Source organism: Epinephelus fuscoguttatus, linkage group LG12, assembly GCF_011397635.1.
Source record: "Epinephelus fuscoguttatus linkage group LG12, E.fuscoguttatus.final_Chr_v1".
Taxonomy (NCBI): domain Eukaryota; kingdom Metazoa; phylum Chordata; class Actinopteri; order Perciformes; family Serranidae; genus Epinephelus; species Epinephelus fuscoguttatus.
The window spans coordinates 14,756,004-14,768,311 of record NC_064763.1 but is presented as its reverse complement, the minus strand read 5'-3'; the positions used below and the strand labels follow the sequence as shown (position 1 = coordinate 14,768,311).

The following is a 12,308-nucleotide window of genomic DNA, read 5'->3' as shown; positions in this document are numbered from 1 at the left end:
GTCATTGTGTAAAATGTCTGCGCCCAACACCTTTAAATGAAGTGTATGAATAGGGTGCGTGTAATTGGAGAATCAACTTGAACAGCTGGTGAGTCACCACCAAATCCTCAGAGAAAACATCCATCACAAACCCAACAAGTTGGTCACTCCCTGGGCCCCAAAGAAAGACGTGAGACTGGAAGGTAGTTATGTTCTTAAGTGAAAAGTGTTTAACTATTAAGACAAACTATCTACAGGCATGTCTAAAATACTGAGAAGCAAATGGATCTATCTTCATATCACTACAGTCGCTGTAACTGCAGTGCCTGACAGTCTTTGGTTTACCAACCCTAAGAAGTTGACATATCACAAGCCATGTCAGAAAGCATAAATACAAGAAAAAAATCTATTCAGAAAAAAACTTTTAAAATATCATATAGAAAAGAAACAGCATACCGTTTCCAGATGTGATCATCTTCAGAATCAGTCTCACAGTTTCATCATCTTACAATAAACCTCTATACACACACACATGTTAACAACTTCATCAAACCCTGAGCGAAGAGGATGAACTTAAGACTTCCGATAATAAGAGTCTATCAAGTGACAAAAGATTATAGATATGTGTAGTCTGCATGCCTCGAACCTTTCTTAATTCTTACTCAGGGATTCACAGATTCAGGATCAGATGCTGTTCGTGTGGCAGTGATCCAGATTCCTAGAGATGGAAATAATGTGGCTTGTCTTCCCTTGGCTATAAAAGTTACAAGAACTATGCAGTCAAGTCAGTCTGGCAAGTTTTGGGCAAACTTTAGATCGGACCAATCAATTGGATATTGTTTTTATTATTAAAAATCAGGTATTGGCAGGTCAGTGTCATTAGTTGGTTTGGGTATTCTTTTGTAAGTGTAGAAATTACTAGGGCTGCCCCCTAATGGTCGACCAGACCTTTCACTGATTTCACTGGTCGCTTAGTCGCAGAAACTTCATTAGGAGCGTCAAACTTTATTAGAAACTGTGCTTTGTAAGAATAAATCAAAACCTATATGACTGCAGCATGGGGGAATTTAATTTGAAAGGACAGACACAGGAAGTGTCCATGCTCAGCAGTCAGACAGAAGTCAGCTGCATGCCCGTTAGCTGACAGCGTCATTAACAGGCGGCTCGCTCAGTGTGTGACGTGCACTTGTAGATTAAATATAGGTCTATATTAATGAAGGTTCATTAGTACGCTTTTGTATTTCTTTGTAATGTAGCACAGTGTTAACAATGTTACTGATACTATTCTTTCTCACACCTTCAACTCAAACCATTGTGTTGCCCCGCCCAAAATATGTAATTTAATAATTCAATTAATGCCATAAACATGTTGGCGACTCATCGACTAATGGTCCTAAATGACGACTATTGGTCAACAAGGAAAATTCTTAGTTGGGGGCAGCCCTAGAAATTACATTTGTGTTTTGGACACAGTCACTTACAAATATATAATTTTGCTGTCTTAATTACCAGAGGGACACAAAACGAAAAGAAAGAATAAACTACTTTGATAAAGAGCAAACAAAACAAAAAGGGAACTTTTGATCATGAAATGTAGGAAAATACTTAAAGTACTGAACTGTGGAATGTTATATCTTCTATATTTATTAAATGATTTTAAAGCTAAGCTTAAGGACTGCTGTTAAAATCTTAGTGAATCCAAAATTTCATCTCCTCCATTGGTCCATCTAGCAGTTCAAACAACACTCTGTTAAATTTGACAGATACTTTAACAACTGCCTGTCAAACCTGACAGTCAGTGTAACTGTCAAATGGACCTGTCAATATCAGAGTCCTGGGGAAACGTGACATTCTGAAAATCAAAAAAATGATGCTCACAAAAGTCAAAAGGGGGATTTTTCTGCAAAGCACAAACTGTAACAACAGGCTTGACTTCAGGGTGATGGGGAGCTGCTGCTCCACCTCAAATAGTTTTGTGTCATGATGGTATAAATTCTGCATCAATGGCTTTTCTCGTATCAAAATCAGATTTAAATTATTCCAAACACCAGCCATGAATTTAATCAGCATAACTCTTTAAATAATATAATTATATCAACACCATATGTCTGTCTTTTCAGTGTATCTCGTGGAGGGTGAGGTCATGGTGGCATGACAGCAGAGATTCATGCATCCGAAGGCGGCAGACTACGTATGAGACATGCACAGTTTGGACAGGAAATGCCCGCACAGGCTGACTAATCCCAACTGGTCCTGCCTGTAAACTGCTGAGTGGACAAGCAGATAATCCTGACGACAGATGGCGGCAGAGAGGAGGGAGGAGGGCTTGCTCTGCTCTGCTGAAGCTCTCAGCAACTTTGTATCACTGCAGAGCACATCGGCCAAGAGGCTGGGATGAGTTAAAGGGGAAAGATGGAGCAGAGCATGATGGGAGGGGGGAGGAAGTGGGTGACACTATTTGATAATTCAAAAGGGTATGACCTGCAGGTTTTAATCTTAAATACAAAAATAAAAATGGTTGACTGAAGTGACAACCATTCCTTTTGACTGCAGTGGAAGTGGGATAAATTATAAACGAGTAAAATGGACAAACAAAGCATGTTATGAATGTAAATCAAATGTCTTTCTTGATGGCTAGAGGTCAGAGAGGTCACCACCATTTTACTTACACCACTACAAATCTGGAGACAAGTGGGTTTAAGAGGACAAGGGTGAACCGGACAGTAAATTCGAGAGTTCGGCTGCACAAAGAACCTGGGATGTTTCCAGTAAGAGTGGCCTGGTCAGCAGCAGACAAAAGAGGCCTGCACTCTGCTGGGCTCCAGCCAAACTGAGACAAACAAGCCCATCATTCAGCAGCTCAGCTCTCCTTACTCCCTCATCCTCATCCTCATGCTGCTCGTCAGCAAACAGGCTGTCTGTCTGTCAACAGGAAGACTCACCACCTTTCCCCCCCACACTGCTGTTTCCACCCACCAGACGTGGATAGCAATGTGTCTGCCGTGGTGCAGTGCAGGATGATAAGATCCCACACACACAGGGTACAGCAGTACTACAGAACCCACAATGCAACAGCAGACACACCGGCACAGGGCTGCCACTTTTAATGAAAAATGGGGAAAAACATGTCAACATTTGTTTTGTAAAGATTTATCAGAATCCCAAATTCATAAAGAGTCAGTCCACCATGCCTTAGGGCTGGGTATCATTTAAAAACTTATAATACCAGTACCAATACTGGCTCCTTTAAAATGATAGCGATACCAGGATACGTCATTCAGCACCCATAATGTTGAGAGTGACCTGTAGTAGCCATAATTTTCAACCATTGGGTGGCATCTCGGCACGCTAAACTGCCAACCCTGTTAAATACACTGCGCTAGGGTTGCAGAATTCACTTTGATCCCACCTTTGATTCATAGCAATAGTTACGTGGGCTCGCTTTAACACAAATTAGAAGAACCTATCGATCATGACACAAAACCATCTGAAACAGTGTGTAAACATTTTGGATTGGAAACCAGAGCTATAAAAATTTAGATCAAGGTAAACCGGTTTGCTGTTTTACAGTCATGTTACATCATTATTAACAAAACTTGTAGCTTGTTAGCCAAGTAAATTCTAATTTTCATATTAACTGTGTTCAAACTTGATTTTCTGAAAAAGTGACAGCCCTTTCAAGTCGGTATTCTAGCACGTAAACTCGGTTCGGTTTGTCAACTGAGCTGCAGTTGTAAACTTCTTGGTGTGCACTACAAAAACTGTTACTGATAACACTACACTACATGAACCTAAATGAATCAAAACTCTACTGAGTTCAGTCTAAAAGAATCAAGCAAAGAATTTTCAACTTCCAACTGAAATGCAACCTTGATTTGTAATGTGGAGTCGCAGTAGAAATGCACAGTAGAAATAAATTGTGTGGTCCCAAAATAATAACACACTGAGGCGTGGATCAATCCGATATGACTTGACATTAGTGTTGTATGCATGCACCGCAGTCTCGTTTTTGCATAGATTGAATTTGCAGGACATACAAAAAGGCCATAAACGCACACTCAAATCAGTTAGTTCACTATAAAGCTTGAATGACCAAGAATATTAAAATGTTAAATTAACCTCAGGGACGAGATTGTGTGTGACACTAACCCTGCTGCATTTTTAAGAAAATAATATCTTCTATTTACTCTTTGATATGAAGAAATAATATTCTCAAGATCAAAGTGAAGCATTGATTAATTCTCATAAAAGCCTTTAAGATAAATGTCTTTATGCAACTGTGAATCCAACAAGAACAAAAGAAAAAATGGTCCTTTCAGGTGTAATTATGTCGAGATATAGGTTTGTGATGAAACTAAAACAAGAGCTCTGAAAACATTACGTATATACAAGCCCTGTGTGAAGTGCTCAATGCAACAGCTGATACACAAGTGCATATAAATCTGTGGAGCCTCGGGGAAACTAAACACATACTGGATGTTATAGATCCATTTCAGGAATAATCTCTCCTTATCTCTTTCACAAACTTCAACCCACTGTGTAAGTTTGCCCCGGTGAGCCAGTGCTCACCTTATTGCTCTGACCTTGAGTTCCCCTGAGTTCGTCCCACATTAGGCATCACCACGTCCCCATCACCCCTTTTTCTCTGAGGTCTGAAGAGCAGATCTGACTGACGTTTCACGGGAGGAAACAAATCCTCCAACAGCCTCGATAATTGACCATAAGTGACCCTCAAAGACTGTCGTCCCAAGCTGCCCTACATCAGCACTGTAGTGTTTTTATGGCAGCTACAAATGCTCCAGTGTTATCTAAACAAAGATGGTGGATTCATAAGATGAATCTCTCAGTAGCAAGAAATCTAACTAACCCTCACATATGCAAAATGATATAGACCAAACAGAAATTATAAACCTTGCACTTTGGTGTAAATTAGTCCAATGATATTATTAGGAATGTCCCGATCAAGTTTTTTGCCCCAATCCAAGTCATTTAATATCGAGGATCTGCCGATACCGATTTCCGATCCAAAACTTCTGTTTACCTAGATCAGAGGTTGGTAACCTTTACCATCAAAAGAGCCATTATTGGCCATATTTTAGCCTCATAATAAGGGTGATACAGCCTTTTAAGTCAAATTTTGTCTATCCACGTTATTTACAGATCTAAAAGAGCATTCATTAATATGTTTTTAGCACAAGGTGGCTCCTCTGCAGTGGGCTATTTTTGATTATTGGTACTTAAATTTTGCATTCAATAAAAGCAAACGAATTTGTCCACACACTACTAAATTCTCTATTTTCTTTTGAGACTTCTCAATTTTTGGATTTGGAATAGACAGCTAGCCCAGCGAAGGCGGAATATATATTTCTGTGTCGGCTCTGCATCAACATAGAGCCTACACCGTACCCTTCGCCATAGCCTGACATGCACCTCCCCAGAGATGTAACTACACATAGCAGCAACCCAGACCTCCTGTCTGTTTTTGTGAGCTGAAACCATTTCCCTCAGTTGAAACAAAGCTTATATTTACTTTAGTTTCACAGATAAGAAACAATAAATTGTGAAGACAATAAAGCCTCCACAAAAATAGTATTTTAAATCTTGTGTGTGATTTATCCTGGCTTCATATGAGCAGAGGAAATCTCTGCTCGTCGCTAGGCTAATGTTTACAATGTAAAATGCCATGGGCTTGTACTAATAAAGTTAGCATGTTATATTTGCTAAGAAAAATGTGTTTAGTATAAGACAGTTGTTTTGCCAGTGAACCTTGTGAGTTTTAATGGAGTTTAATTTTGTAATGTTACTTTTGTTAAATGCTGCTGTTGTCCCTGGCTTCATATGAGTAGAGGAAAAGTCTGCTAGCTGCTAGGCTAATTTATACAATGTAAATCGCCATAGGCTTGTGCTAAAAACATTAGCATGTTGTATTACCGGGTAAAATGTGTCCAGCAAAAGACAAGTGCTTTGTCTGTGAATGCTGTTATAGTGAAGTCAATTTGTGTTTCAAATTTTATCTATTAAGCAATGCTTAATGTGTGTTTAATGTGTGTTTTGGGTGTGTCTGAGCTGCAGGTTGCCTACCCGTGGCCTAGATAATACAGCTGCACAGTGCACACTGCAAGTGCTTTAAAGGTATGAAACTCAATCCAATGTATAGCCCATGCATGACAATCAGATAGCTCTGCAATGCGTTAAGAAAAAACTGATTAGGCTACACTGATATATTACTCTCATTGGCTTTTCCACAAAGGGCTTTTGGTGCACTCGCAGTGGCGTTGTGAGAGTGGATGTCGTCGGTTCTGCACCGCTGTCTGTCTCTCCCCGTGCAGGGTGGTGAAACACCGTGCGTCATAGTTGAAAGCAAAGCATGGAGACTTTCACACAAATGGTGTTCTGCAGCACACTGATGTGTCGTGGGATTTTATGATCGCGCCTTATTATTGCAATTCAACTGGGCCTATACAAAAGTTATGAATGAATTTTAAATTGACTGTACCAGTATGTTGTGCGCACCCATTTCCTAATAAAGAGGCAAACTACCTAAAAATGTAATTCAATTTAATTAAATTTAAAAAAATTCACGTTATTGGTGCTTTTATGTAATTTCAAAATTTTTAAAATGAATTCTTCAATCATTTTGCTGATAAATATTTCACGAGTAATCGTTTGTTGTCAATTGTTATTTGATATCAGTAAATTAAAACAAACATTTATGTCACAATAAGAGTGATAACACATGTTACAGAGGCTATTGTGCACAAATATAAATACAGGATTGTACATAACTTCAGTAAGTAACTTAACAGTCTCATATGGCGTTTTCTTTTATGACCTGTGGTGTTTTGCAGAGGGCGGGGCTCAGCCACTGCTCCTGCTCTTACACATGGAAGCCCAGCAGAGTGGAGGAGAACAGACAGGGGAGAGTTGGAGAGTTGACACAGCTGCACTTGTTGCATCACTGTGCATGAAAGTTTCATGAGTAAAAACATCTGTGTGACAGCTGATGTAAAACAAAGGATTGGATGGGGCTCTATATCGCTCGATAAAGCAGATCCAGATCAGTTAAAAATGCCTTGATAGACTCTGATCCAGATCTTTGAGACAGGATCGGGACATCCCTAGATATTATGTAACAGAGGGTCATATCTTAGCCCTGTCTGTATGTTTTTCACTGTGATATATTTGAGGTCTTGCTTGAATTTTGTAGCATCAGCCTAAGATTTTGATAAAAATCCAGCATGGGCTTGTTTTGTGCCGTGCATATCATGAAAATCCGTCTTGTGAAAATGAAGAATAGTTTCCACAACTGAGGTAATCCCTTGTTGGTGCCACCATTCTCCAACTCCGACACTGGCGGATATTGCCCAACTGAATTCCTGAAAGCTTTCTTGAAAAGGAAGTGAAAGTATTCCCAAGAGCATGAGTGCAGCATTAAATCCTTGGGGGTGCACCATGCATACAGAGCTAGCACCCCGTTGAAGGGAATGGCTTCTGGAAAACAAATGAGCCCGGGCCGTAAAAGTGCTCTGGATGTTACAGTGAGGAGAATGGGATTGTTGCTGCAGATTTGCAGACTGACGCCATGATAACATGCTGTATGGGAGACTATAAACTAAATGAACAAGAGTGAGAAGTCACATTGACGGGGTTTTAACAAATGTAGCTGTTTTTAGCTCTCAAATGTGAATGAGGTGACTTGTATTCTTCAAAACTATTCCTGCTAATACTGCCTGAATTTGCATCCCGCCCACCACTATTACTAATCCTTCTCGTCAGTGAGATTAGTGAATGGATGGGAGAGGAAACGCAACTATCTGACACGTTACAGTAAAATCATTAAAATAAATAAATCCTGTCATAACAGCCACTCACACAAACACTGTAACAGACCTTCCGAATCAGCAGAGGCTGTAAACACAGTAGGAGTAAGAGATAAAATAAAGTCTTTCCATGGAAGCTCCTCTTCAGTTTCCGGTGCTTTTGCTCCACATTTTACTCTCAGTGAAGCAAACATGACCTTTCTTCAGTGTTGTAAATGTTGACAGACGCAATGTAGCACTTCAACAAGATCCAGGCAAGAGCCAAAATCAAAAAAGAAATAAAAACCCCAAATCATCAAACTTCAGTAGTAGAGCCGGGTCGGTGGATAGGTCCACACAGGCAGCAGATTTTGTAACAGAGGATTCAGAGTGTGCGGAAAATGCCCAGGAGTTGTGGGACAAGAGCAGGCAGTCCTGGTGTACTACAGTACAATGGTGGGGTTTGAAATGTGTTAAGTCAAACTAGTGCCTTTGCAGAAGTAGTTGCGTTAGTAGCTGAGTGTGCGGCTTGAGCGAGCAATCGTTAACTTGGTATCAATCCTCCTTAGAATTGTCAGTGACAGCAGCCGTAGGAGACAAGTCCAGCATACGGCTACGTCGGTAAAGACGGTAGCCCTTTCGGCAAAGAAGGACAAACCAGTAGACCTGCGGTGCCAGGATGCACGAGTTGCCCAAGTTGGTAGACAGCGGCAGGTGGAAGGGCACACTGTAGAGCGGGATGCCGTAGTGGCGGCCGTACATCCAGTACATGTAGGGGAAGAGGGCGATGCGGCACATAAAGAAGGTGAGCAGTACCATACCGCCATTGGCCTTGTGCAGCCAGCAGTCCTGGAGGCTGAGCTGGTGGAGGAGACACAAACAAAGAGGGGGGGATGGAAAGAGGACATGGAAGGTGAGAACATTTTAAGGAAGCACTTAAAAATACTCAGTGAAATGAAAAATATAAAATGTTTCCTCAGGGTGAAAATCGCCAGAGATACCCTGATACGACATTGTCACGATATCTGGGTCACGATACAATATTATTTTGTGGTCCAAAAGTGGGTTGCAAGTCCATTATGAATGGAACGCAAGTGTTTGTAAACAAACTTCAAATTTCAGGCGTCCAGAAACTGCGTACAGATTTTCATGGTCCCCAGAGGATGAATACTAGCGACGTTGTGACTTGTGAATACAGTGAATCTGGGTCAAAATTCCCACTCTAACACTAATAACTAAAGCACTTTGAGATTCATGGTAACACAACATACAAACATCTCAAAGTGCTGGTGACAGCAGTGGGTTAGAACTTAAGTCAACTTGCAAATGCAAATAAGCGCTGCTGATACTGATCTTTGAGAGGACAAAGATTTTTAAAGGGCTGCAGATTCGTTTCGGGGTGCCACCTTCTGGTATGACAGGACTTTAACATTAGCATGTTTACTGTTGACATGCACATAACTTTTAGCATGTTAGTATGTAACGTTGAGACGCTAACATGCTAAACGTTAAGTGCATGGTCATTTGCAAAGCTGATAGAAAGCACAGCCTGATGATATCATAAAATAGTGTAATAATTATTTCATTTGTTTATTCGTTATTCTTTCTATCCGTCTTTTTTCACCCGCTTATCTGGGGTTGGGTCGCAGGGATGCAGGCGGAGCAAAGCACCCCAGACATTACTCTTATTGGCGACACTTTCCAGCTCCTCCTGGGGGACCCCAGGGCGTTCCCAGGCCAGACGAGATTTATAATCCCTCCAGCGTGTTCTGCATCTGCCCCGGGGCCTCCTACAAGTGGGACTACCTGGAACACCTCTAACAGGAGGTGCCTAGGAGGATCCTAATCAGATGCCCGAACCACCTCAAGTGACCCTTTTCGACGATGTCGGGTTGGGACATAGATGGACCAGTAAATCGAAAGCTTTGCCTTCTGGCCCAGCTCCCTCTTCACCACGACGGTCCAGCAAACTGCAGATCCATCTCACGCTCCATTCTACCCTCACTCATGAACAAGACCCCAAGATACTTGAACTTCTTTGCTTGAGGCAGTAATTCTTTCCCAATTATATTTTTTATCAACTTTTTGTTAAAAGCATTTTTTGTATAAAGAATACAGTGAAAACCCCACTTATTTTCTTCAAAGGAGCAATATTTTAGTGAGCTCTAAATTCCTGGGTTTCAAGTGTTGTTGCTACCTCTTCATTCTTAACAAAGTCACATCAAACAAAAAAAATTATATGATTTTAAGATCTACCTCTTATTTTTGAAGTTAAAGTCTGTGGTAACTCCTGGTCTGCACATCAGTGATCATTAGGAATCAACACTGCTCCTTTAGTGCTGATCCAGGCCAAAGGAGAGCAGCGTTTGTTTGTTTTTTTTTAAGACAGAGACGAGCAGTGGAGCTTTGCTTTGCTCTTTTTCTCTCCTGACACCAGATGTCAGCAAAGACCTGAAAGCCCACGGTCCACTGATTTCACTGGGCTCCACAATAAGGCTCTTCTATTCTTAGATTACAGCTTTGCTAAAACACGCATCCTCTGACTGTACAGCCTACATGTGCTTGCCAAAGAGCAGGATGTAACGGCCACTGTATTATGGGTGGAACTAATGAGGGCATTAACTGCTGTTAACGGGTTAAGGGGCAGGAAGAGTGAACAAGGCCAGGGCCTCTTAGCTGAATGCTACTGACTGATGGTTTCTTTTTTTGTTGTTTTTTGGGTGAGCTGTGCACCTAAATTATTGATGGCACAGTGACAAGCTACATCCCAAATGAAACACAGATACTCTGGTCTTTGATGATGCAAGACACTGAACGTGACCTGAGCAGGAAGAGAAAAAGGATGAATGACTTTCTTTTGCCCAGGCAGTGAGTCATAACATGGATGCTACCTGGCTTCAGTTCATCTCACATAAATTACATGTAAGTGTGAAATATATAAAATAAATGATAAAAAAAAAAAATAAATAACATGTTTTTTTAAGAAATGCACTATGACTTTAACTAAACCTGACGTTACAACAACAGTATCTCTGATAGGCTTTTTTGTGTTTAACAAAATCTAATTGCAAAGTTGAGATGTTAAATTTTATAACATGAAAGCATCATTTGAAACCCTAATGAACTTTTTCAGATAAGTTATATGTAAATGGTTCAGCTCATTAAATCAAGACATTTGTAGCAGAAGTCGTCACTGAAATGGTTGATAAATTAAAGGCAGCACTTATTGTACTCATGAAATTATAGATGAACTCTGCATATATCCTTTATTTAAGATCTTTTTGACCAAGGTACATTTAACACAGGTTCTTCCTTATAGGGCATTATAAGTATTTGATTTTCCAGAGCAAGTTTCCATTTCCATTGCAACAACATAAACAGTGGACTCAGTGTGATACACGTTTTCTGCATGTATGGATAGCAAGCATCACACACCTTGGACGACACGTGCTGTCTACAGTGCTGACTGGTGGCAGTTTTGACACTTAAAATTCGTACTAATCCTTAAAACAATTGTTCTTTGAGTTCAGACAGAGGAAGACAAAAGCAGCCTCTCAATTTTCAGCGACTGCCGGTGTGTGTCAACTGAAAAAAAAACAACTTTCGCAAGTAGATTTTATCTGCTGTAGTTAGTAATTAAGCCAATGTGAGCTCCGTGAGTGTCTCTGGGAACTGATTGTTCCCAGTTGAATCATTTTAAAACGAAAACCATGTAAATGGCGAATTTTGATGCTTTTAGGTGTCTTTAAAAAGACGGTTACTAACAAGTGACTAAATGATACTACAGAACATCATAACACTGAACACTTCAGAGAACCTACAGTATGTGGTGGCAATGTTGAGTCATGCCACCGTGATGTAGTTCGTTTATAGTCTGACGTTAGCTTGTTACTTCTGGTGATTGCATTTAGGCTTCAAAAATCACAAAAGTGGTGTTCATTTGTGAAGATTATCTTGCTGAACAAAACATGCGAGGAACAAACTTTTGTTTGTTACAGAGCTTATTTTCTGAAATAATCCAAATTCTAATGGGAAAAAATCCTGTAGGCTTTTTGTCAAGGGAACCAGGGTGAAGCTAACTTCTGTATGTTTTACTCATGATGTTAAAGGAGAAATAGCTCTATGCTGTGATTTCTGGAGTGTGAACTTTCCCAAATGCGACAGGACAGAGCCTCTAATGTTATACCAAACTTTGATAGAGTAGCATTCAAGACCGGCAGAGGAAGATGATACAAGTGTGGCATTCAGAAATACTCATTCTGAGTGCAAGAGCGAACACTCTGTCTGAATGTACCGTTCAGTTATCCAGAGCACCGCACTCTCAGAGTGGCAGAGCTCATTCTGGACACTCTGTCTGTGGAGACAGAGCAGCAGAGCGCCGAGCACTGAGCGCAGTGAATGTGTGATTAACTTTACTGTTTGTTAATTCATGTAGAAATATAACGCTCCGTTTCTTTGACCAACCAGGCTCTCATTTTAGTGTAGAGCATCAGACTGAATTCATGAAAGCACAATGTCAAGTCACTCACT

General features: G+C 40.5%; 1 protein-coding gene across 1 annotated transcript in view; it reads right to left on the bottom strand.

Annotated features, from left to right (window-relative positions):
- Positions 1 to 262: 262 nt before the first annotated feature.
- LOC125898979 (TLC domain-containing protein 3A-like) overlaps positions 263 to 12,308 on the bottom strand; it is a 45,868-nt gene continuing 33,822 nt past the window's right edge. Inside the window, exon 5 of the mRNA XM_049593089.1 lies at positions 263 to 8,639. Within this exon, the coding sequence (XP_049449046.1) occupies positions 8,334 to 8,639 (306 nt within the window). The 3' untranslated portion in view covers positions 263 to 8,333. The remainder of the gene's footprint in view (positions 8,640 to 12,308) is intronic.